General features: G+C 39.2%; 1 protein-coding gene and 4 non-coding genes across 6 annotated transcripts; 1 reads left to right on the top strand and 4 right to left on the bottom strand.

Annotated features, from left to right (window-relative positions):
* The first annotated feature begins 600 nt into the window (after positions 1-600).
* On the top strand, positions 601-15,813 carry LOC148680655 (uncharacterized). 2 transcript variants are annotated; one of them, XM_088650241.1, is made up of 3 exons: positions 601-701; positions 1,056-1,205; positions 11,095-15,813. In XM_088650241.1, exons 2-3 carry the CDS (start codon positions 1,121-1,123, stop codon positions 13,335-13,337), a joined length of 2,328 nt encoding a protein of 775 aa, XP_088506367.1. In that variant the 5' UTR covers positions 601-701; positions 1,056-1,120; the 3' UTR covers positions 13,338-15,813. The 2 variants fall into 2 exon arrangements, with proteins under 2 accessions (XP_088506367.1, XP_088506366.1); XM_088650240.1 differs by having other exon boundaries at positions 601-651.
* An 8,027-nt stretch (positions 15,814-23,840) lies between these two features.
* On the bottom strand, positions 23,841-23,913 carry trnar-acg (transfer RNA arginine (anticodon ACG)). Its single transcript has one exon. It is a non-coding gene; the product is annotated as a tRNA-Arg (tRNA).
* A 627-nt stretch (positions 23,914-24,540) lies between these two features.
* On the bottom strand, positions 24,541-24,612 carry trnae-uuc (transfer RNA glutamic acid (anticodon UUC)). The gene has a single exon. It is a non-coding gene; the product is annotated as a tRNA-Glu (tRNA).
* Positions 24,613-26,068: 1,456 nt separating this feature from the next.
* trnar-acg (transfer RNA arginine (anticodon ACG)) lies at positions 26,069-26,141 on the bottom strand. Its single transcript has one exon. It is a non-coding gene; the product is annotated as a tRNA-Arg (tRNA).
* Positions 26,142-26,594: 453 nt separating this feature from the next.
* trnay-gua (transfer RNA tyrosine (anticodon GUA)) lies at positions 26,595-26,681 on the bottom strand. The gene is given in 2 exon segments: positions 26,595-26,630; positions 26,645-26,681. It is a non-coding gene; the product is annotated as a tRNA-Tyr (tRNA).
* Between the last annotated feature and the right edge of the window lie 565 nt (positions 26,682-27,246).

A 27,246-nucleotide genomic window follows, 5' to 3' on the forward strand; every position in this document is an offset into this window, starting at 1 on the left:
TGGGTAAATGTCATATTCATTGCTGTGAGTGGAAAAAGTGCAGACCCTCTTTTAGATGTTTTCTTTCTGAGGTAGAGAAAGTGGCTTAAAGCTTTAAATACTTCAGAAATCAAAGTAAAATAATCGAAGCTCTCTTTACTTAATTTTTTAAAACATTTATTGTCATAAAGGTTTGTCCTTTGATGTAGATCTTTTTTACTGCTCCTTGCTCCTTGTTGCAGTTGTAACAATTTTAAATAATTTTATTAATTTTAATAGTAAATATGCCTTGCGATTTTGATTGTTCCCTGTTTTTGTGATGTAAACTTTTTGCAACAATAAAAACGAAAAAAAAAAAACTTATTCTTAGTGGATTAAACAAGTTTTTCAAAATTGTGTAAAAATGTTTGGATTAAAAGTTTTGATCAACTTCAAATACTGAATGTCTGTGTACTTGAGAGAGAGAGAGAGAGAGAGAGAGAGAGAGAGAGAGAGAGAGAGAGAGAGAGAGCAGATATGTTATGTGAGATGTGAAAAGGAGTGTGAAATTTATCATGTCCTGACTGCAACAGTAAGTTGCAAAAAAGCTGAACAAAAAAGACTTTTATTTTGGCGTGTTGTGTGACGTCATAAGGCTGCGCCGCTTCCGCGCTGCGGTTCAACCGGAGGAAGGTTTGTTTCACAACTTTACACAAATATAAACCGATTGATTAAAGTTTCAGGTATTTATTTCGATGTTATATACCTGCGGTTGACTATTATTTTAATCCTTTATACAACGAAGTACTATTTTAATAACAGTAATCGAGGGCTATTGTTTGAACAACAGAAATGTGTGTTTTAATGAAGGTTTTATTTATTTACTAGCATAATGTCATTCCAATACAAGTATACATTATATATATATATGAAATGGAGGACTAGTTTTTATCAGGTCATTTGTTTGTGGCTATTGTTTCTTGCTCAGACTTACCTGATTTATTTTTGTCAATCACTCTCATATAAAGAAACTGTTGAAGCAAGTGTTGAAGAGAAGTTATTTTGTTTCTGTTCATTGTTTTGTTCATTTTAAACAGGATAAAGTGTCCAAACGCAGAGAAAAACTCCTGCTGAAGTGACTGATCTCCACACTGTTATAAAGATGGCGTTTATTAAAGAGGAGAGTGAAGATGTGAAGATTGAAGAAACATTCACAGTCAAACAGGAAGATCTGCAGGAACAAACAAGTTAGTTTTCATTCAGATATATTTAAATAATAAGAATACTAAATTAAATCCATGTTGCAGCCCTGAGTGTGCTGCCTAGTTCTCCCAAATGCACATAAGCACTTATTGAAAGACAAGAATGAGTTTCTTTTGTTACTTGTTCTCATGTCTTTTGTCATTATTTTATGTATTATTAGTCGCCCGTTTTCTCTACCTTCTTAAGGTTATTGCTTTTCTTGTTCTCCTACTGTGTGTAAAGCGCCCTTGAGCACTGGCGCTATAAAAACAATACATATAAATAAAGTTTAACCGAGCTGACGACATTTGACCTACAGTGTTCTCATAAAAGATATCTGCTATTACAGTGATAGTGTTGGCTTGGTATTTTCCATTTGCATATGTCAGGTTGATCACAATTCCTTTTTTTTCATCAACTTCTTTATGGGTTTAAACTTGTTTCTAGTAGTTGTTACTAGTTCTCACAGATAGTATCAGAGTTAGAATTAAACCTTTATTATAATAACTAATTATCAGGGCTATTGTGTTTAAACAGGGTTTCCGCTGAGTCTTAAAATGTCTTAAATTCTCAAATGTTTTAAAAAATCTAAAATTTGGCCTTAAAAATTCTTAAATTTACTGAAATGTTGTGTTGTAGGTCTTAAATCTTTTTAAAACAAGTCTTCATTTTCCTATGTTCATGTTTTGTTACCCAATTAGGTCAAAACCCACACAATCACCAACAATCCATCTCCATAAAACTTTCAACCTTTATTTAAAAAGGTCATTTTAACTCTATTTATCATAATGGTAAAGACTGCTGAGGATATCCACCTGGACAGATTGTTTTGAATGGATTTAGTTTATTATAGTTTTTAAAACTTTTAAAACATTTGTTAATTAGTTTTTTATTTTAAAGAAAGTTTATTTTGGGAAAAAAAGTGTGTGGATCCAAGTCGAGCTCTCTTGTTTTTACACAATATTTATTATTTATTATTAATTATTTATTTATCTAAAATATTTTAATATTAGTATCATTGATCTATTATTGTGTTAATAATTATTTTATATAAAAAAATATTTTTTTGATTGGACAAATAACAACCTTTTCTTCTGGGCCATTTGAAAAATTCCTTAGTCTAAAATTTCATTCATAATGGTCTTAAAATGTCTTAAAAAGTCTTAAATTTAACTTGGTGACACCTGTAGAAACCTTGATTTAAAGTATGTCAGAAAATGTGGATGACTCTAATTTTAAATATGCTGAATGAAATAGACACTAAAATAATAAATTATTATAAAACATTGTACAGTATTCTAAACTATATGTTGTTGTTGAGTTCATCAGTGTTGACCATATACTTCACGTACAAGCAGGCGCCGCTATTGGAATCTTTTTGCTTTTTAAAGTATAAATTTTTAGATCCTTAAAACAGTGTAATGCTGCTTGTCTTTGATCTTGTGGGGGAAACCGGAGCACCCAGAGAAAACCCACGCAAGCTCGGGGAGAACATTGCAAACTCCACACAGAAATGCCAACTGACCCAGCTGAGGCTCGAACCAGCAACCTTCTTGCTGTGAGGTGACAGCACCACCTACTTTGCCTCCTCGTCGCCCGACAACACTGATTTATTTGCATATTTTTATGCAATATTCCAGTTTTGCAAATTAATTTAATTGGCAGTTTTAAATGGAAACATAGCTGTATGGTTTGGAGCTTACGCTGCTATTCTGAACCAATAATCAGAAACAGAAAGCAGTTGAAGGATGGCGTGTTTAAATCCATTATTTATCTGACTCCATTGTAATTAATCTGACTCCATCAAAGTTGTTATTATCATTGATAAAGAGAAAGAATCTCAAAGCTTAAAGCAGGTAAAGTTGTTTATTAATTTACATGTTTGAATATACAGACAGTAGAAAAATTAGCTGTACGTGCACTGCTGAGCAACAAAGACAGTGAAACTGTGTGTTAGCATATGAGGCTACGCAGCCGTGTGCAGGAGATGCAGAGTAAAAGCCATTCTCCCAGATCAACACTTACCGTTCCTTATTATACCCTGAGCAAAGCATTGTCAAACATGAGTCAAAATCAACCCCCAAAACCAACTGAACATGAGAGAGCACAGTTGAGAAGATAAAGTGGGTGAGAAGAACATTATCATACTCTCCTCAGGCCATGACTCAACAATAGTAAATATATTGTATATTGAAATACAAGCACTACAATGCTTAAGTCATAAACTGTCACAATAATAATTCAATATCATATTAGTTATGTGTGAGAAATAAATAATATACATAAATGAAACCACTGAAGCTCCAATAAAATAAAAACAATATTTACAATAAGAATGTTTGATCTATGGCAGAACTCAAAAACACACAGACATCAATAATTAGTCTTTGATTCTCAATGATGGTGACAAACAAAAAAATAAAAATCAAGTTAAAAAAAAACACTCTACTGAAACATTACCTCCCAAAAACAACACAAAATAAAGGAAAAGAAAGAGATTGTAATAACATAAAGCTGCATAATTTATTCATGCTGCAATGCATGCTGGGAGCTTTGTACTATGCTGGCACCCAGCATGCATTGCGGCATGAACTATGCAGCTTTTTTTTTTAGCAACCACGGTTGAGGTTCATGTCCTGATTCTTGATGCCTGTGTGTCATAAAGAGCAAGTTGGAGCTTGAATGTTTAGTGCATGACACTCTAATTATTAATTGCATCCTAATTGTTTGTTGAATTTTCTATGAAGAGCAGCAGACTGCCAGAAGTATTGTCCCATGCAGTTTTAATACAACTATATTTGCATATCTTTATGAATCAACTTAATAAACACCGGAAATTAAATCTATAACAATTAAGCATAAACAGTATAGTTTCTCTTGACCTTTCTTGCTATAGCTAATGAGTTTTAGAAACATTAGGATATAAGAGTAAAGCTTCAAGATCTCAAATAAGCAGCCTCTGATCTCTATGATGGTGAGGTCAAATGAAATATTTTTAATAAAAAAATATAAACCTCTGTTCATTGTCAAATATTCTTACAGAAATGAAGTCAAACTGTAATCAGTGAAGCTGCTTATACTATTATTTAATGGAGTTGTTTAATCCTCTGTTTTAATTCAGTTGGATTGGTGTGAGGCTGTGTCTGTAGTTTTATTTCTTCCTTCAATTTCTTATTCCTTCAGTGATTGTGCTTGTTAACAGCAGGTGTTCAACAGCAGGGGCCTGTTTCAGAAAGCAGGTTAAGTTAAAACTCAGAGTAGTTTAACCCTGAAATGAGAGAAACTCTGGGTTTTCCGTTTCAAAAAGGCAGGTTTGTTAAACTCGAGAAAGCAGGGTAAGTCAAGCCTGTTTCTAAAAGAGAGTTAACTTTAACTCAGAGTCAGTTACTGTGGTAACTTACTCTTTGAATCTAACCTGGTCCGGAGCAGGTTTTATTCTCTAAACTCTGAGTTTCTGTCGGTCTCCTCCCCTTTTTAAAGATGAAGCGGTATTTCTCGCATTAGTCTTACATTTCCACACACCTATTTTAGAGCTCTTTTTGGAAATGTGCATAAAAAGGATTGATGGAAACGTCATGATTCACATAACTTTTGAAAATACGCATAATAAAACATGTGCATAACTGAGTTAAACTTTTATTTGATAAGATATTTTATTTGATAAGATGCACATAAACTACGAAGTGCACTTAACAAATTACAGTATGTACATTAAAAAAAGGTTTGTTAGAGATGATGATGAAAATGTGTGTGAAAGGACAAACCAGCAGACTGAGCACACTGCAGGACATCTTAAATGTTGTTTTAGTGATTCTAAAATGCCTTTACTGTTTCAGTATTAGTGTATTTTATTAATTACCTCCGAGCGTCTGGATCGTGTCAAGATCTCCGCGTCTGGCTTCAAACGCCCCCACGTGTTTATTGTGTGTCAATTGTCTTCTGAGGCGCAAGTACATTAATTAAATAAAAAATCATTGACGCAGCTTCTTCTACCGCAGTAATTCTGTTTTTACTGTTGATATTTGGCGCAAGTTAATCAGGAAGTGATGATTGTGTTCTCTTCGACTCTTTGGATAAAAACGCTGCTTTATTTTATTCCAGTGTTGCACAAATGTATGTAATTTTGATGGAAACAGCTATTGCCTACATTTTTGTCACACACAGAACAAAGTCATGCACGAGGCTTGTCCTTTTTTTCATAAATAATTAGCTTAACCTTCGACATGTACTGTTAGAGATTAATGGGATTATTATTCTGTCTAAAAATAATTTTATTACTGCTTACCTTCTTAATGTTATATCAACCTCTATCACTTGATCAATAAAAAGGCAGACACATAACAAATGCACTGTTAAATCTATTAAAACTGATAAAAGTGTATAAAAGTTTAGAAAAAAAGTATAAACATGACATTACATTACTTATTTTATTATACTTAAATGTTTAAATACTTAAAATTAAAAATTACGCATTAACTTGAGCAGCTGTTTTCCCACGCTGTCTCTGTTTCACTGATGGCTGCTTCCTTTTAAATATATACACTCATATTTGCTATAACTTTGCATGAGCAGATCAAGTTCAGCTGGAGAAAGAAATGCTGATTTCTTTTTTTAAGATGTTGCCATAGTCAGTCGTAATGTCTGCGCTCCATTGATAATGCCTTTTTATAGTCACATTGCGCACGCTTAACTCTGAGTTGGTCTACTCAAAGTTGATTGACCTAACTCAGATCAGCTGTTCTGAAACCGAAAACTCAGAGTTTTTAATCTCTCGGTAAATCAACTCAGAGTTCAAGTTTAAACTCTGAGTTGTTTAAACCTCCTTACTGAAACAGGCCCCAGGTGTCTGAATTCACTTATTTGTGGTCATTCCTTCTGTCTAGTGGACTAATTTAATTGACCAATTCAAGGGCCAGGTGAATGAGGGTGTATGGTGAGATTTCAGACACTCTGATTAGTTTCTCAAATACAAGGGTTTTCTACAAAGGTAGATACATGTTACTCTGTGTGACAAGGAGGCAAATCAGCTTCTAATGCCAATCTAACTCTAGAATTTTAACACTTTACTCTGAATTACCTCAACACTTGAAATTTAACACCAATGAATTTGCTGTGTATGTCCATTAAAAAAAGACCATGATCATATGATAATGAAAATGTGTGTAAATGATCAACCCAGCAGGCTGAGCACACTGTAACATGTCTTAAATATTGTTTTAGTCATTCTAAAATGCCTTAACTGTTTCAGTATTATTGTATATTATTAATTACCTCCGAACGTCTGGTGCGTGTCAAGAGTCTCCGTGTCTCATGGCTTCAGACGCCCCCATGTGTTCATTGTGTTTCAGCATTGTCTTCTGACATCGAGGCGCAAGTACATTAATTAGGCTAAATAAAGAATTAATTGACGCAGCTTCTTCTACCACAGTAAATTCTGTTTTTACTGTTGATATTTGGTGCCAGTTTAATCAGGAAGTGACAATTTTTTTCTCTTTGACTCGTTGGATGGAATTTTATTCGCATCTTTTATGCAATATTCCAGTTTTGCACATACATTTATGTAATATATTTGGTGGAAACATAGCTATTGCCTACATTTTAGTCACACACAGAAGAACTGTACAAGAATGGCTTATCCTTTTTTAATAAATAATTAAATTAAATTCACCTTCGACATGCATTGTAACTAGATTAATGGGATTATTATTCTTTCTAAAAATTATTTTTAGTACTGCTTACCTTCTAAATGTTATATTAACCTCTATCACTTGATCAATAAAAAAGGCAGACACACAAGTGCACTGTTAAATCGTTTAAAACTAATAAATGTATAAAAGAAAGTTTAGAAAAAATATATAAACGTCACAAATTACATTACTTATTTTATTATACTTAAATATTTAAATACTTAAAAAGTGAAATTAGGCATTAACTTGAGCAGCTGTTTTCCCACGCTAACTGTCTCTTCTTCACTGATGGTTGCTTCTTTTCAAATATATACGCTCATATTTGCTATAACTTTGCATGAGAACATCAAGTTCAGCTGGAGAAAGAAATGGTGATCTCTTTTATAAGTAATTGCCATAGTCACTCGTAATGTCTGCGCTCCATTGATAATGCCTTTTTAAAGTCACGGTGCGCGCGCTTAACTCTGAGTTGGTCTACTCGAAGTTGATTGACCCAACTCAGATCAGCTATTCTGAAACCGAAAACTCAAGAGTTTTTAATCTCTCTCTGTAAATCAACTCAGAGTTCAAGTTTAAACTCAGAGTTGTTTGAACCTCCTTACTGAAACAGGCCCCAGGTGGTAATACAGCCACACAGGATGCTCCCCACAGTGCAGGTGTAGAACGAGCGGAGGATGTGAGGGCTTATTCCAAACCTCCTGAGACGCCTGAGGAAGAAGAGGCGTTGTTGTGCCTTCTTTAGCACTGCCTCTGTGTGAGCAGTCCATGTCAATTCCCCAGCAATGTGTACTCCAAGAAACTTGGAAGTGCTGACTCTCTTCACTGGTGTCCCGTTGATGGTGATGGGGGTGTGTTCTCTATTCTCTTTCCTGAAATCCACCACCAGCTCCTTGGTTTTGCTGATGTTGAGTGAGAGGTGGTTTTCCTCACACCACTGCGTCAGAGTGTGTATCTCCTCTCTGTAGGCCCTCTCATTATTATCTGTGATTAGGCCCACCACTGTCATCAGCAAATTTAACGATGACGTTGGAGATGTGTTTGGCTGTACAGTCATGTGTTTACAGGAAGTAGAGGAGTGGACTGAGAACACAGCCCTGTGGATCACCAGTGTTGAGGATCAGTGTGAATGAGGTTATGTTGTTCAGTCTGCTTGAAAGGAAGTCCAGGAACTAGTTGCACAGAGAGCTGTGTAGACCCAGAGCCTGGAGCTTCACCACTAGTTTGGCAGGCACTAAAGTGTTGAATACTGAGCTGTAGTCCACAAACAGCATTCTCACATATGTGCTTTTATTTTCCAGGTGAGACAGAGCAGTGTGCAAGGTGAAAGCAATTGCTTCATCAGTGTAGCGATTATTTCTGTAAGCAAATTGCAGAGGGTCAGTGTGAGCGGACAGTACAGAGCAGATGTGCTTTTTAATCAGCTTCTCAAAGCACTTGCTGAAGATGGGTGTCAGAGCAACTGGACGTCAGTCATTTAAGCATGTGGTTTTAGATTATTTCAGTATGGGCACAATAGTAGCTGTCTTAAAGCATGTGGGAACCACAGGCCGAGAGAGCGAGAGGTCTGGGACGTAGCTTTCAGGATGCTCTGAAAAGATCTCGTTACGTCCACTACAGAAATAGAGTGTGCTGACGGTTTCGGTATCAGCCGCGGAGCGCACAGTGTGTGGGTGCTGTCCTGGGCTTTAAAGCAAGTGTAGAACGAGTTGAGCTCGTCCGGGAGAGACGCAGAAATGTTCACAGTGAGGGGTTTGTTACTTTTAAAGTCTGTGATGTAATTAAGTCCCTGCCACATACTCCTCCCCTATACCTTGTACCTCTGTATTGATGTTTTGCTGTTTTGATAGTTTACCTGAGGTTGTAGTTTGCTTGTTTTTGTTCCTCAGCATTTCTGGATTTATAGGCGGAGGTTCACACTAATAGGGCTGTTCGAACTTCGCCATTAATCTATGGTTTTGGGTTAGGGACAGATTTTTAGACAGTTTAGATATGGACAGTTTTTGTTGGGACCGTGTCTTCTATACACTTTCTGATGAAGCATGTAACGGTGTCTTGAGTAAACTTTAGGTCGTACTCACACTAGGTACAGTTGCCTCGAACTGGGCCAAACCGCACTTGTCCCCCCTCCCGTCTCCCCCGACAGCCTGCACTCACACCACAAATGGGCCTCGGCACGCTTACGTCATCGCTGCTGCGCTGTTCAGTGAGAAGCGCTCTCACTCACTCAGCAGCACAGTGGAGATTTCTCTAGTTATATCGTTTCAGTCGTCTGATATGCAGTGACATGCAGTCAAATATTTCACCAAACAGTCCTTAGGGATGCATTTACACGCAGTCAGATATTTCGCCGAACAGATCCGCCACTTTAGGCGCTTATAAACAATCATAAAGCCCTAGTGCTGCAGGAATGAGGAGGTTTGCTGAAGGCGCGCAACTGTCGTGCAGTGAGATGTCTGCGTCTTTAATAAATTACGGCAGTTTGCGTTCACTGAACAGTAAGAATGATTAATAAATCCATATGAAACAATCCCTTAAAGTCACGTCTCTCTTTCAGTTTCGGGTTTTGGCACGTTTTGCACTCACACTACAAACGTACCGGCCAAGTGAACCGCGCTCAGGCCCTTCTCTTCCAACCGGGCTAGGGCCAGCCAAGTGAACCGTGCTTGAGCCCGATTCAGCTAAGGGTCTTCTCAACGATCCGGGAAACTCACACTTCTCAAACGATCCAGGAAACGGGCCTGGGCACAGTACGGATGGCATAGTGTGAGTAGGCCCTTAATGTCGTCATCAGAAGCTGTCCGTAACATCTCCCAGTCCACAAGATCAAAACATTCTTGAAGTATGGAATCCGATTGGTCCGTCCAGCTTTGAAACGTCTTGAGGGTGGGTGGTTCCCGTTTCAGTTTCTGCCTGTAAGCAGGCAAGAGCAGAACAAAAGAGTCATCTGATATGCCAATCGGTGGGCGGGGGAGGAATTTGTTGGCGTCCCGGAACGGAGAATAGCAGTGGTCCAAAATACGGTCACCACGCATGTTTGTGGTGATATGGTAATAGTATTTTGGAGCGATTTTCCTGAGATTGGCATTGTTAAAGTCCCCTGTAACAATAAACGCTGCCACTGGGTGTGTGGTTTCCTGCTCGCTTATGCTCCCATTCAGTTCTCTTAGCGCCTGCTTTGTGTTGGCTTGAGGGTGGATGTAGACAGCTGTATTTATAACAGCTGTGAACTCTCTTGGTGCCCAGTGTGGTCGGCACCGAAGCATAAGGTATTCCAGATCAGGAGAACAAAATGATCTAACTGGATGTATGTTTCTCAACCATGAGTTGTTAATAAAGAAACAAACACCTCCTTCTTTGCTTTCCCCTGTCGGTTCTTTCATTCTATCCACAGTATCTTATCCATAGTATTCTATCCATAGTATTCCCTGTCTGCTAAACAAATTTTAGAGAAACATTTTGTTGTAATTATGAATATATACAAATAAAAATAGGCCATTGTTACGACCCCCTCGTTCGAGTTGCAACATAAAAGAGCTCAGACAACAAAAAAATTATATATGCAACTTATTTATTATACACAACTAATAAAACAACAAATCAAGAAACAAACAAATGTCTAGGGGAAAATAAAGAAAATAACTAACTTTAACTACACATATAAATAATGCCAAACAAAACCATAAGATTGCCAAAATAAAGAGATGGTCTTGATGCGAAGACGGCCAGTAGCCACACTATCCTGCAGAAGCTAGCTCACTCTCGCATTTATATGCTTTGAACCAATTGGGGAGCTACCATGGCACCTTAACAGGATCTGCCACATCCAAACTGGAATACCAGGGTCGTCACACCATTTACACCTTTCAAATCTGTGTCTTATCAATGTGACCAAAATTACTTTTATGATCAATTATGTAAGAAACTCTGAAAACTGGACTGACAGCATTTCAATTTACAATGACTTCTATGTTAGGCGACTATGACACAATTTACATTGTAAAAGCAGTAGATAAATAAAGATGAATTTAATCTGCTTAAATGTGTACAGGTTAATGACTGAACAAAATATGATCTGATTTTATTTTACATTTAACATGCATCAAAATAAGTGTGTGTAGCCAATGTTTCTAGTGTCTTTTTACTTTTCAGCTTTTGATGAGAGATTTTTAGACTTAATGAAAATTAATCTGTTATTTATTTATTTCAGACCTAATTGAAGAGAATGAGAGGAAAGAGGAGGAACATCATATCAAAATTGAGGAAAAAACTCATTTACAGACTGATGGTATTTTGAAAAGGAGAGACAAGAATTGTTTCACCTGCACTCAGTGTGGAAAGATTTTGGCAAGCAAAAGCAAACTTAAGATTCACATGATAATCCACACTGGAGAGAAACCATTCATGTGCACTCAGTGTGGGAAGAGTTTCCGCCAAGCATCATCACTTAATAAACACATGAGGATCCACACTGGAGAGAAACCATTCACATGCACTCAGTGTGGAATAAGTTTTAACTGCTCATCATACCTTAAACAACACATGAGGATCCACACTGGAGAGAAACCATTTACTTGCACTCTGTGTGGGAAGAGTTTTCGCCAATCATCATCCCTTTCTAAACACATGAGGACCCACACTGGAGAGAAACCATTTACTTGCACTCAGTGTGGGAAGAGTTTCAGCCAATCATCAAACTTTAATCTACACATGAGGATCCACACTGGAGAGAAACCATTTACGTGCACTCAGTGTGGGAAGAGTTTCCGCCAAGCATCATCACTTAATAAACACATGAGGACCCACACTGGAGAGAAACCATTTACTTGCACTCAGTGTGGGAAGAGTTTCAACCGCTCATCACACCTTAATCAACACATAAGGATCCACACTGGAGAGAAACCAATAACGTGCACTCAGTGTGGGAAGAGTTTTCACCAATCATCATCCCTTTATAAACACATGAGGATCCACACTGGAGAGAAACCATTCACATGCACTCAGTGTGGGAAGAGTTTCAGCCAATCATCAAACTTTAATCTACACATGAGGATCCACACTGGAGAGAAACCAATAACGTGCACTCAGTGTGGGAAGAGTTTTCACCAATCATCATCCCTTTATAAACACATGAGGATCCACACTGGAGAGAAACCATTCACATGCACTCAGTGTGGGAAGAGTTTCAGCCAATCATCAAACTTTAATCTACACATGAGGATCCACACTGGAGAGAAACCAATAACGTGCACTCAGTGTGGGAAGAGTTTTCGCCAATCGTCATCCCTTTATAAACACATGAGGATCCACACTGGAGAGAAACCATTCACATGCACTCAGTGTGGGAAGAGTTTCCGCCAAACATCATCACTTAATAAACACTTGAGGATCCACACTGGAGAGAAACCATTCACATGCACTCAGTGTGGAATAAGTTTTAACTGCTCATCATACCTTAAACAACACATGAGGATCCACACTGGAGAGAAACCATTTACTTGCACTCAGTGTGGGAGGAGTTTCAACCGCTCATCAAACCTTGATCACCACATGAGGATCCACACTGGAGAGAAACCATTTACTTGCACTCAGTGTGGGAAGAGTTTCAACCGCTCATCAAACCTTGATCAACACATAAGGATCCACACTGGAGAGAAACCAATAACGTGCACTCAGTGTGGGAAGAGTTTTCACCAATCATCATCCCTTTATAAACACATGAGGATCCACACTGGAGAGAAACCATTCACATGCACTCAGTGTGGGAAGAGTTTCAGCCAATCATCAAACTTTAATCTACACATGAGGATCCACACTGGAGAGAAACCAATAACGTGCACTCAGTGTGGGAAGAGTTTTCACCAATCATCATCCCTTTATAAACACATGAGGATCCACACTGGAGAGAAACCATTCACATGCACTCAGTGTGGGAAGAGTTTCAGCCAATCATCAAACTTTAATCTACACATGAGGATCCACACTGGAGAGAAACCAATAACGTGCACTCAGTGTGGGAAGAGTTTTCGCCAATCGTCATCCCTTTATAAACACATGAGGATCCACACTGGAGAGAAACCATTCACATGCACTCAGTGTGGGAAGAGTTTCCGCCAAACATCATCACTTAATAAACACTTGAGGATCCACACTGGAGAGAAACCATTCACATGCACTCAGTGTGGAATAAGTTTTAACTGCTCATCATACCTTAAACAACACATGAGGATCCACACTGGAGAGAAACCATTTACTTGCACTCAGTGTGGGAGGAGTTTCAACCGCTCATCAAACCTTGATCACCACATGAGGATCCACACTGGAGAGAAACCATTTACTTGCACTCAGTGTGGGAAGAGTTTCAACCGCTCATCAAACCTTGATCAACACATAAGGATCCACACTGGAGAGAAACCAATAACGTGCACTCAGTGTGGGAAGAGTTTTCGCTAATCATCATCCCTTTATAAACACATGAGGATCCACACTGGAGAGAAACCATTCACTTGCTCTTAATTAAATTCAATTCAGCTTTATTTGTATAGCGCTTTTACAATGTAGATTGTGTCAAAGCAGCTTCACATAAATGGTCATAATAAATTGGATCAGGGTAGTTCAGTTTTTAGTGTTTAAGTTCAGTTCAGCTCAGTTCAGTGTGGTTTAAATCATTACTGAGAGTCCAAACACTGAAGAGCAAATCCATTGATGCATAGCTCTACCGATCCTGAACCATGCAAGCCAGTGGCGACAGCGGAGAGGGAAAAAAAAAACTTTACTGATAGAAGTGAAGAAAAAAAACCTTGAGAGAAACCAGACTCAGTTGGGCACGACCATTTTCATTTCTTCGCTGGCCAAAAGTCTTGTGCAGAGCTGCAGTCTCAGCAGTGGAGGCTGGAAGCTGGCCTAAGTGAAGACTCGTCTGTCCCTGGAGCATCACTGGAATCAGTCTCATGTTCTCCACTCCCCACGACCACCAGCGCAGCAGCAGCTCAGGATACGGCCTGGTCCCGGATATGGAAACCTTGGGATCATCTCGTCACTGGTCTTAGATCCAATCAGTGACTCCGCATAATCTGAGGACCTCGGGATGATTATCCCCAGGTGGAAATGAAGAAAAAAAAAAGAATAATTAGCGTAGCTGCTGTTCATAGTGTATATAAGCAAGATGTAGAAACTTGTGTGGAAACCCGCTAAGTGATGCATTGAGTGTATGCTTTACTAAACAGATAGGTCTTTAATCTAGTTTTGAACTGAGAGAGTGTGTCTGAGCCTCGGATGTTATCAGGGAGGCTATTCCAGAGTTTAGCAGCCATAAATGAGAAGGCTCGACCTCCTTTACTCAACTTTGCTATTCTAGGTACTACCAGAAGCCCGGAGTTTCGAGATATTATAGAGCGAGTTGGATTGTAGCGAGACAGAAGATAAACAGGAGCTAGATAGATGAGAATTAATATTTTAAATTTAATACAAAACTTAACAGGCAGCCAGTGTAAGGAGGATAAAATTGGGGTCTGTGGTCACACCGGACTTTTCTCTCCATAGACTTTCATTCATACGCACGCAAATGTGTCAGACTGGAAACGTAAGTTTGTTCGTCAAGTTTCGCAATTCACTGCCTTGCAAGGTTCAAGCTTGGTGAACTTTGACCTTGGAAATTGCATCACTTGACTATGTAAGACCCACACTGGAGAGAAACCATTCACATGCACTCAGTGTGGGAAGAGATTCAACCGATCAGCAAACCTTAATAAACACATGAAAATCCACACTGATGTGAAAGAGTATATGCACTTTGAGTGTGAGAAGACTTATTACAGCTCCAAAATTAAAACTGCACCAGACAATTAACTCTGGAGAGACCGTACAAGTGTTTTTACAAGAGGTTTAATCAGTTAACACATCTGAAAACAACAGGATTCACACTGGAGAGAAACCGTACAGATCTGATCAGTGTCTACAGAGTTTTAATCATTCGGCGCAGCTTAAGAAACACATAGAGAAAAAAGTTACACACATGACATGAATGCAGCAAAAATTTTCTCTGTGCACTGGATGTTTCATGTCTGAATAATGTTTGAAAAGGCTGAGTGACAGTATACTGTTTTCCAACACTCCTACACTGCAGTAGGTCGGGTTGTAAATGTGTTGCGCTTCTCGCGTTTACCGTAAACACCGTGGTGGTGGCTGAGAAAAGAATTGTCATAAACATCTGGCCAACAGCTCCTCTGCAGCTTAAAATCTCTTTGCAAGTGATTGTACCAGTGCAGATAAATTTGTACTCTCTCCAGTGTATTCATGTAGCTAGTGTTGTTTTAGATGATGTTCACTGTCTGACTCCCTGAATGAGAGACATCACTGGGAAGACACCGCACATCAAAGAAGGTGGAGCTCTAGGACGCTTAGTTTGCAGTATACCAGGCCCTCAAGTTTTAAAAGCCCATTCAATTGTCCTGTGTTGCAGCTTTTATTAGTGAAGTTTCTTTACTTTTAGATTCTAGATTTTTTCTAGTTTACTGCATTTACTTTGAGTAGAATACAAACTTGATGAATATTTTATGATTTAGGCAGAGCGACAGGTATTAAGTTTTACAATATTTATACACTGTGATGATCTCAAGACTCTAGATTAGAGCATTTGGTAAATTCTGATTGGATGCCTGCATTACTCATCAATGGGTATATAAAAGTTGTTGTGCTAGCTACCCCAGGACGCTGTAGCTACTCAGGAGTCCACATGTCAAGACCTGCCATTTCATTGACTCTTTAACCTTATGGTTTTGTTTTGCATTAATTTTATCATGTAGTTAAAGTGTTGTTGTGATTTTATCCTAAGTTCTTTATCGTAATTATTATCCCTACACATTTGTTGGTTGCTTTGATTGTTTGTTCTATGAGTTACTTTTATAATAAATAATTTGCATTCAGGCTATTTTGTTGGCACTCTTATGGTGCGACTCTAACAAGCGGGTCATAACACTTCGCAAAATGTGGCCGGTTGTATCCAAGATCTTGTTCTTTTCAGTCATGACCATTGGTGAGAGTAGGAACCTAGAATGAGCAGTAAATTAAGAACATTGCCTTTCGTCTCAGATCCTTCACCACAACAGACAACCACATCAACTGCATTACTGCTGCCGCTGCACTGATCCATCTTTAAATCTCACATTCCATTCCTCATGGAAAACACTGATACTTGAACTCCATTTGGGGTAAAGACTCTCCTCCAAACTGGAGATGGCCACCTTTTTCCAGTCAAGCACAATGGTTTCTTAGAGGTGCTGTTTCTTTCCCTGCCATGTCACACTCAGCAGCAAACCGTCCCACCTACTCCATGTCCTATGAAGCCAAAAAGACAACGTTATCTGCAAATGGCAGAGACAGTCCTAGCCAGCACCTAAAATTCTGTCAGTAAAAAATACTGTATTTTTGAGATCAGCCTGAAAAATAGCACATTTACAAAATAAAATGAATAAATGGATGGATGGATAGACATTGTAGTGGTGGAAGGGGAAGTTGGATGGCTTGTGTAGATGTTAGATGATCACACACACACACACACACACAAGTAATAGCTTCTAGCTTATTTTTATTACGTTCTTCAGCAGTAACAAGCTTTTCTGTTCTGTCGCTCCCACCACCGACGTTCCCCTCTAGCTCCACCCACTTCCCTTACATCACTTGACACACAAGAAGCTACATCCCCCACTTTTTTATTTCCAATATTTTTATTGCATTTTTTCCAGATATTATACAATGATGACATGAAATACATAGCAATAAAAACAAGAAATCTGTAGAACTCTTTAAACAACCTTACATTTTTCTACCCCCTTCTATGCACCATCCCTCCCATCTCCCACCCCTCCCTATTTTCTGAGGCCTTCAATAAGTATGTAACGGTGAATCAAGACACTGATAAATAAATAATAAACATATAAACAAATAAATAATAACATTAGAAAAAAAATATAAATAAAATAAATAACAATAAATATATGGGTAAATACAAAGGATGAAAATGTAAAATAAAAACTAGAAGTCTCTCTTTCTCCCTTTCGAAATTCTAGTCAGCAGTTCCTGAAATGTTAAGGTTCTCAATGACTGACAGCATGGGACTCCATGTTTTGTTAAAGCAGTTCAGTAATCCTTTAAAACAATGTCTCAGTTTCTCAAGATAGATGCCATTAAGAATCTCTTTAATCCAGTTTTCTGATCAGGGAGGGGACACATGTTTCCATTTGAGGAGAATTGCGCGCCTGGCGAGCAAGGTGGTAAAGGCAATGACGAAGCGTGATGTTTGTGTAGTTGGGGATGGAAGATAACCAAAAAGGGCAGTCAGAGGGTCAGGAGTGATGATTATATTAAGAGCTTGAGAAAGAATTGTAAAAATATTAGACCAAAAGGTTGTTAATTTTGAACATGACCAAAACATGTGAAAGTAATCGGCCGGTGACTGCTTACATCTGTTACAGGCATCACTTCTGCCTGGAAATATTCTAGAAAGTTTATCCCCCGCTTTTTTAGCAGGTGACAAGGCAACAGAAAGTAAAAAAAAATAAAATCAGGTAAATGTATATACAGATCTGGCATGAACTAACACGCGCATGAAACAAAGTGATCTCGCATGGCCACGACATATGGCGTGTTAGCACGGAAAGATGGTCTAGCAAATAAAGACATGAACAGTAGGGGGCAGTCGTGTACTGTAACGCACTGTATTGAAGCCGGAGCATTCTTTACGCATCGTTATAACCTAGAACACTACTTCATACAGGGGCGTAGATGTAGGGTGGACGGTGGTGATGCTTAATATTAATAGTTAAGTTTTCTAATTCACCACTGAACAACAGCTGATTAAACATCTGCGTCCTTTGAAGAAAAGCAAGATGGAGCAAACTAAAAAATAAAAACGCAAAAAAAAAATGCATTTAGAAACAGCTGAGAGATCCCTCTTCCCTTCCTCACAATGGTTTGGTCCACTGCCCGCGTCCCAGCTCACCCAAAGACTATAGAATATCTATCTAAATGTCTTAAAGGGACTTTGATCTCACCTACTCTATGCACACGGGTCAAGTGTGCGGCTGCCTAGTTAACCTCGAGAGCGATTCTCTTGGTTCTCAACGAGGGGTGCGGAGAGATAGGAAGGGGGCACAAATTGTATTAAGAGCCCTTTTTCCTTCTGGAGAGAAAGTGCCCTTTTTCCTGTTACTTTTTAAAATAATAATATAAGCCTATGCATCTGTGAGTGTGTGTTCGATATGAGGGCAGCTTTCCCTGTATATATTAGTGCTGTCAATCGATTAACTAATTAATCGCACCTTTTTAAAAAATTAATCGCGATTAATCGCATTTAAAATACTGAAGCTTGTAATTTTGCCTATTTAAATGTAAAATTAATGTAAACGCAAGACAAAAAATTATTTAAATTCAAAATATAATTGTTTAATAGAATTTTTGTTTAAATTGTAACACAGATTTCTTCATGTAAACAACATACCCACAATAAACCATCAAGATCCTGGCTTGACAGCCATATTTATTAAAGAAATTAAAACACAGGCATGTTAATGACATTTAAATTTCAAAACAATCAATGCCAATAAAGAAAACATTGATTTCCATGTTGGATTCTAAGTGGACTGCAAAAAAAAGGCCAAAATACAGGAATTGCAGATATGGAAAATGAAAAATTATAATAATAAACTATAGAATACAAACTGTTGCACTCATTGTAAAGTTTTATTGCTGTTAGTTGAGAACATTAGTTATAGAGTAGAAACAATTTTGCTTAATCCTCCTTTACATTCATCCAGTTGCTAAGACTAGGAGTATCCCGCAAGTGCACAGAGACTCCCAAATGCCCGCAAATGAATGATAATTTCTTGCAAACCGGTCGTTAAATACATTGCACACCCCTCTCGCCCCTACTCAGATACGTCGCTCACTCCACCCCTGACACCCCTCAACGGGCCTGACACAGACAAACACACAGACAGACACACACAACGCGCTGCAGACGTTTTGGCCCCAACGGCCTTCCATACTGGAGCGACTCCCCTCAGATTCAACACGCATGATCAAGTTCATCAAATTTGCTTAAACTAAGCGTCCTAAAGTATTACTGTATTTCACAAGGATTCTGACACAACAACGCGAAGTATACGCTTTCGTTGCGTTTAATGAGGAAACACGCTAAACTTGGAGGGCTCATGCTGAAAGGCAGAGTAATGCCCTGTCTTTGACAGCTCGCGACTTCACCAGACGTACTGAGTACATTTACGTAAGACACCAATACTCCGATTTTAATATGATTAAGATAATACTCTTATTAAAATTTTATTGTGTAGCCTTAAAAGGAACCTTACCTTAAAGGAACACCGAGTCATGAAATGCGGATGATTTTGTTTCTGTTCGCCATGCAGTATCAACTTACAACAGAAGTCGAAAGTTAAAAATGAAACACCCGAAATTGCATGAAATTCTGGATAACCTGTGATGTACCTAATTGTTTTATACTGGAACTTTCCTTCAAAAAGTGCTTCCTTGGTCTTATCCACATTTATTGCATGTTGAACACATGTCTACCACAACAGGAAGTAAAAAAACCTGCATGCGTTAATTGCGTTAATTTTTTTTAATGCGTTAATTATTTAAAATTAATCGCATGCGTTAACGCGTTAATTTTGGCAGCGCTAATTTTAAGTATTTATTTTAATTTTTATCTTTTCTTTTAATGGTTTTTAATCGTGTTAGTTTTAATACAAGAGGTCTTTTGAATGTTGGAAAATTTGACAAGGTAAAGGAACTGTGCAAAAAACAAAACTTAATTTGTTTACAAGAGACTAATCGGAATAATGGCGTGATGGAAGATTTTAAAAGGAGATGGAGGGGGGATATATTTTATAACAATGGTGATGGAAGGATGGGAAGAGGGGTCGCTATTTTAGTCAAAGAAGATATAAAGAATGATGTGGAAGAAATATACAATGATAAAGAGGGAAAATGCCTTGCTATTAGAATGAGAGAAAATAATACAACATTATGTAACATTCATGCTCCAGTAGCAGAAAAAGAAAAGAAGGACTTTTTTAAACAGCATAAATGATCTAATGATTTTATGGGGAGAAACTATTTTAATTGGATATTTTAACACGGTTTTTAATAGAACTGATTTAGCGGATGGCATGGTTTTTAGGAATGACACTGGGAGAAAAGAGTTGCAGAAACTAATGGCAGAACACAAAGAAGTGGACATATGGAGAGTAAGGAATGAAGGAAAAAGAGAATATTCAAGAAGACATTTAGTAGCTGGTAACTTAAAGCAAAGTAGGATTGATTTTATTTTATGCAAGGAAAAACTGGGTGATTTTATAGAGTGTTTATTTTAAAGAAACAGCGCTAAGCGACCACAAGTTTTTATTAATGAAGATTGATTTTAATGAAACCGAAAGAGGAAAAGGGATATGGATTTTAAATACAGAAATTTTAAAAGGAGAACCTTATAGAAAGGCAATAGTGGACTTGATAAATACTGAAATACAAAATGAGATGCATCATGAAGATAAAAGAATATGGTGGGATAACACAAAATATGAAATTAAAAAGTATACGATTAAAATGAGTAAATCAATACAAAAAGCAAAAGCACATGAAGAAGTAGAGGTTAGAAAGGAATTAAAGGACAGTTTAAATCAAGAAAAAAGTAAATATAGAGTGAATACTGCACTGTAAAAAATTGCTGTTAAAAAACGGTCAGATTCTACGGTAAAATAATGTTTTTTCACTAAAACAGTAATATTCTGTTAAAAACAGTGCTTTCTGGGTAACATTTTTGTTTTCGAGAAAGTAACCAACTGCAGAAAACTGTGAGCTAACAGAGTTCAGATTCTATGTTTTGAAGTCTGTGTTTGAAATCACGCTTTGTGTCCTTGTTTACTATTTCATACACTAGTTAACTAATATAGTTCACCTGACAGAGTTAATGAACACTAATGAGTGAATTCAGACACTGATGAACACCTGCTGTTAATAATCACAATTACTGAAGAAAATAAACAAAAAATACAAACAGTGACTTGAGTTACAGCATTAAATAAAATAAAATAAAATAAAACAGCTTCAGTCTCAGCAGAGGATCATTAAACAACTCCACAAACAACAGCAGACACACTTATTACTGACTGATTTGACTTCCATACTATTCTCATTGAGATCCAACAGAAATTAAGGTGTTTTTTGTGTCACCATAATGGAGTGAGGGGCTGGTTTAGTTGGGCTCTTCACCCTTGAACTCATTTAAGAAGACTTTCCATCTGCTTGAATACAGAGTTTACAAAATGTTTGTACTATAGCAATAAAGTTGGGAAATCAATAAATAGAGAAATCTATTTATCTGAAATTAGTTCTGATAAATGTTTTGGTATAAATCTGGAAGAAGGGCCACATTCAATAGATTTTATGATTAGTTGCAGGTATTAATTTAATTAATGAGAAGTGGAAACAGAAAAGATGCCTCCGTAATTACTTAACAGTTAAGAAATAAAATACAAAAACAGTTCAGTTATGACAAATACACACTCAGACCTCATGAATCTGACCTTGTATCTCAACAATGGTAACATCTCAAATGTTTCATGCTGCAATGCATGCTGGGAGTTGCACGGTACAAATATCCCAGCATGCATTGCGGTATAAATTAATGTTGTATAATGGTCTAACAGTTTTCTTTATTTGTGTTTTATTCTGCTGTTGTTTATGTTTAGACTTTCAGTTACCTGTTTGTGAGTTAAACTGTTAATTTTGTTAAATTTGTTTTCACCATTATTGATGTCTCTTTGAGTGCGATTTACACCATAGAGCAGTGTTATTGTCCAAGATATTCTTAAAAACTTCCAGAAATCATTGCCATATATATAAATACATATAATGTAAAACAATAAATTTAACATTGATTAGGAGCAGTAAATTTTATTATACAAAATTAGAACATACTCTGCCATTTATTAGCAACATGAACATCACCAGATCTTATTTAGGTTTTTGGCTGGCTTGCCACAACAAAGGAGCTTTTTAAACAAAGTTATTAACAATTGCAGCAGCCAAGATATATAAATGATAAAAATGACAGGGCTAAGAGCCCAACTAAAGCAAACTCTGTTCTCCATGATGGTGACGTAAAACTTTCACTTTTTCTCAAGAAGAACTTTAGTAGATGTTATACAAAAATACATGTATTAAGTAATAAGTGTAGCTGGTGATGATGTTTGTAGAGTTGTTTTAATCATCCGCTGATCATTTAAATGATTTAATCATTTGTTGTTCTTCAGGTTATTTCATTATAAAGCTGTGACTAAAGTTTCGTATGTTCTGTTCTTGTTTTTTCCCCTTCACTATTTCTTCATTTATTCATTGTTAATCTTCCATTATCATTTAATTAGTCAGTTAATTAATGAATTTACTTCAGCTTTGCTACATGTTTCTTGAACACTCAGTAGTGTGGACACTTCAATAAAAACTGAAGTATTTGCTCTGGGGTTTAAAGGGTTAAAGGTGTGAGAGGTAAAAACACAGTGTAAAATGTATTTTAACAGTAATATACTGTTAACTTAAACTACGGAAGTAGACTGTAAAAAAACAGTAGATTGCTGGCAACCACAGCTGCCAGTAGATTACTGTTAAATCAAGGAAAAAACAGTATTTTACTGTAAGACCTGAAGCTAATTTCTTCTGTCTGTCACTGTTGTGGAGGAGAGTAGAGCCAGTGTATGAGTTAAAGATGAACAATGAACTGCTGATGTTATTCTGCATGTTTCTTTATTTAAAGATAGCGGCTGTTTAGTTGCTGATGCAGTCAGAATCTCTCTGGTGATTCCAGATTTACATGTATGTGTGCTGTTGTGAAAAATAAGACATTAGAGTTAAACCGAACTTTTCTAATTAACTAAAATAAGTTATCATTATAAGTATGCTTCTAAGCATATATAGCACATTACCTCATAAACTCATTCAGCAGTTGACCAAGTTGAGGCAGTTGCTTTTAGTGAGCAAAATGAGTTCACTTGAGTATTGTGTAAATCAATGTAGTCCATGTATTTTTACAGCAACATACTGTAAAATAACAGTACATTGCTGGCAACTGCAGCTGGCAGTATTTTACTGTTTTTTAACGGGACAATTTTTAACAGTGTAGTATTCAACGTTACTGTAATGGTTATTCATTTAAACCAACTTGTTATAAAAATACTTAGTTTGCAATTGTTGTCCGAATTAATCTGCAACGAAATCTGTTATAACAGTACAAATCTTGAATGGTATAAGGGCTCTGATTGGCCATAGCGTTCATTGTAACTCGGAACACGATTGGCTGCCGTAACAAAGAATAGGGTGAATCTTGGTTCCAGCTCGGGACGTGATTGGCCAGCATGACCAAGAATTAAAAAAAATCTTGGTTCCAACTCAGAACGTGATTGGCCGGTGTAACCAAGAATAACCACAACTTACAGGTGACAGTATGCGCCACTGGCCCAGTCTGCACTGTGTGGCATATTTGCCGACATATAACAGAGACTGAAACATTGCTCACACTTGTCTGAGGTGGTCATTTTGACTGCAATCTTGTTTTAGGTTGGCACTTTGTTTTTGAATATTGTCTGCTTTTCGAATGCGTATCTGTGCTGCAGTAGAACGCCTTAGCCTCACAGCAAACATTTTGGTCTACAAGCTGTCACTGCCATCTTCCCAGGAGAGGGCTGTACTGGTTTCTTCTGGAAGTCCTGAGGGATGAACGGGACCAAGACATTAGAGCAGTTGGGGCAGCCTTTGAACCCAGGAGAGCACCCCACAGGCTCTGTGCTGGCGGCCCCAGAATCTCGATTCACTCCAGAGTAGAACCGAACAACTCCGGCAGGGGCAAGCCGCGACCGCACTGCACTGAGAGCAACGCAAAAAAATCCTGAACGAGCCAGCCAGGAGTCGAACCTAGAATCTTCTGATCCGTAGTCAGACGCGTTATCCATTGCGCCACTGGCCCAGTCCTCATCAGCTGTGCTCATTAGCATGGTCCTTGGAAAGAGGACACGGCTCGGTGAACATGGAGTTCCTAAAACGCATGCTGTGCTTTGTTGTCATGGCAAGTTGTGGTGTCGATAGGATGCTCTTACACCGAGCATGTGACAGTCCCTCCCAAGAAGAACTGTGATCCAGGCTCTGAGACTTTCTCTTCTCCAGGAGGAGGTTGCAAACGTTAGTTATTTTTGTCAGAGCAGCTGCAGCACACCTGGGTGGAGGCCCACAGCTAGACTTGAGGCCAACCTTTACGCAGACCTTCCCTGGTGGTCTAGTGGTTGGGATTTGGCGCTCTCACCGCCGCGGCCCGGGTTCGATTCCCGGTCAGGGAACTTCCTTTTCACCTCCATGCTGAACTTTGAGGAGTGGTTAACTCACTTGGCGAAGGCAAGAAAGCGGCTCTGAGCGCAAAAGATGTCCTTCGAGCCGGAGTCGAACCTGCGACCTAAGGATTGCCATCATCCCACCAACAGTCCTCCACTCTACCAACTGAGCTATCGAAGGCTTACGACGAAGTTCCACAACCACATCCTATAAGGTAGCTGCAGTCCGACCGCTGGCCAAAAAGGACAGAAGCAAAAGCACTCAAGCCTTCCCATACCGGGAGTCGATCCCGGGCCGCCTGGGTGAAAACCAGGAATCCTAACCGCTAGACCATATGGGAACTGCCACTCTTGAAACCCAGTCTTGGCACAAACTCCAGTTCATTCTGATCGCTGGCACGTCCCTGCTCCGCTTGCACAAGTGCCACTCATACACTTACGCACTCTCTCATACACAGTTTCTTGGTTTCCGTAAACCGAGAATCTTCTGATCCGTAGTCATAAGCGCTAACCTCTGCGCCACCGTCACTCTGTTCAGCACCTTGTTAGCACTTTGCTTGAAGCAAGGACAAGGCTCTGTCAACCCGGAGTTCCTTCACCACACATTCTGCTTTGTTTTTATGGCAAGAGGTTGTGTGGATGGGATGCTCTTACAGGATTCCTGACAGTCCCTCCATAGAAGACCTGAGATCCAGGGTCGGAGACTCTCTCCTCTCTAAGAGTAGGTTAAAAGCAATGGTTTCTTTTGTGTCTGTGTGTCAGAGCCCTTAGGTGTTGCTGCAGCTCAGAGACCTACAAGTGGAGGAGATTACACTGCAAGTCGGCTGGATGACCTCTAAGTGGTAGGCACTTATACCGCACGTAGGCTGGGTTTGCGATTGATGTAGCTGTAGTAGACATTCATAAAAATAAAAAAATATATAAACTGCTTACTCTGAGGTTGTGTTTAGGGTTGGGGTAGGAGTAAAATTAAATAAAACACAGCAGGTTACCGTGTGGTTGGGCCTAGGGCTGGGGTAGGTGTGATTTTAATAAACTGCGATAGGTTGTATTCTGTGCCATGTACGAGACATTGAATCAATGAAACCCACATGGAGGTTTGTTACTGTGAGGTTGGGTTAAGAGTTGGGGTAGGTTGGGAGGTTGATAAAACAGCAGGAAACTGTGAGGTTGGTTTAAGGATTGGGGTAGGTTTGACATTCAAACATAACTGGTTGGACGCAGTGTCTTGTACCAGACATTAAATGAATGAAAACTCCAGGAGGTTTTTACAGCCCACTTGGGGCTGACCAGGTCGTTTGGAGCAGGCTCTGATTTCTATTTATACCTTTCTCAGTCAGGTAACTTCCTTTTCAGTAGTATGAGCGTCTGCACTGTGTGGCATATTTGCCGACGTATAACAGAGACTGAAACATTGCTCACACTTGTCTGAGGTGGTCATTTTGACTGCAATCTTGTTTTAGGTTGGCACTTTGTTTTTGAATATTGTATGCTTTTCGAATGCGTATCTGTGCTGCAGTAGAACGCCTTAGCCTCACAGCAAACATTTTGGTTTACAAGCTGTCACTGCTGTCTTCCCAGGAGAGTGGCTGTACTGGTTTCCTCTGGAAGTCCTGAGGCATGTACGGGACCAAGACATGAGAGCGGTTGGGGCAGCCTTTGAACCCAGGAGAGCACCCCACAGGCTCTGTGCTGGCGGCCCCAGAAACTCGATTCACTCCAGAGTAGAACCGAACAACTCCGGCAGGGGCAAACCGCGACCGCACTGCACTGAGAGCAACGCAAAAAAATCCTGAATGAGCCAGCCAGGAGTCGAACCTAGAATCTTCTGATCCGTAGTCAGACGTGTTATCCATTGCGCCACTGGCCCAGTCTCACATCAGCAGTGCTCATTAGCATGGTCCTTGGAAAGAGGACACGGCTCGGTGAACATGGAGTTCCTAAAACGCATGCTGTGCTTTGTTGTCATGGCAAGTTGTGGTGTCGATAGGATGCTCTTACACCGAGCATGTGACAGTCCCTCCCAAGAAGAACTGTGATCCAGCCTCTGAGACTTTCTCTTCTCCAGGAGGAGGTTGCAAACGTTAGTTATTTTTGTCAGAGCAGCTGCAGCACACCTGGGTGGAGGCCCACAGCTAGACTTGAGGCCAACCTTTACGCAGACCTTCCCTGGTTGTCTAGTGGTTAGGATTCGGCGCTCTCACCGCCGCGGCCTGGGTTCGATTCCCGGTCAGGGAACTTCCTTTTCACCTCCATGCTGAACTTTGAGGAGTGGTTAACTAACTTGGTGAAGGCAAGAAAGCGGCTCTGAGCGCAAAAGGTGTCCTTCGAGCCGGAGTCAAACCAGCAACCTAAGGATTGCCATCATCCCACCTACAGTCCTCCGCTCTACCAACTGAGCTATCGAAGGCTTACGGGGCAGTTCCACAACCACATCCTATAAGGTAGCTGCAGTCCGACCGCTGGCCAAAAAGGACAGAAGCAAATGCACTCAAGCCTTCCCATACTGGGAGTCGAACCCGGGCCGCCTGGGTGAAAACCAGGAATCCTAACTGCTAGACCATATGGGAACTGCCGCTCTTGAAACCCAGTCTTGGCACAAACTCCAGTTCATTCTGATCGCTGGCACGTCCCTGCTCCGCTTGCACAAGTGCCACTCATACACTTACGCACTCTCTCATACACAGTTTCTTGGTTTCCGTAACCGAGATTCTTCTGATCCGTAGTCATAAGCGCTAACCTTTGTGCCACCGTCACTCTGTTCAGCACCTTGTTAGCACATTGCTTGAAGCAAGGACAAGACTCTGTCAACCCGGAGTTCCTTCACCACACATTCTGCTTTGTTTTTATGGCAAGAGGTTGTGTGGATGGGATGCTCTTACAGGATTCCTGACAGTCCCTCCATAGAAGACCTGAGATCCAGGGTCGGAGACTCTCTCCTCTCCAAGAGTAGGTTAAAAGCAATGGTTTCTTTT

This window comes from Danio rerio, chromosome 4 (assembly GCF_052040795.2).
Source record: "Danio rerio strain M-AB ecotype USA chromosome 4, GRCz13ab, whole genome shotgun sequence".
NCBI classification, from domain to species: domain Eukaryota; kingdom Metazoa; phylum Chordata; class Actinopteri; order Cypriniformes; family Danionidae; genus Danio; species Danio rerio.

Excerpts from the sequence above, each read along its gene's own strand:
- LOC148680655 (XM_088650241.1), top strand. The coding sequence starts at position 1,121 with ATGGCGTTTATTAAAGAGGAGAGTGAAGATGTGAAGATTGAAGAAACA. Across the intron at positions 1,206-11,094 it reads AGATCTGCAGGAACAAACAA|ACCTAATTGAAGAGAATGAG; the intron begins GTTAGTTTTCAT and ends TATTTATTTCAG.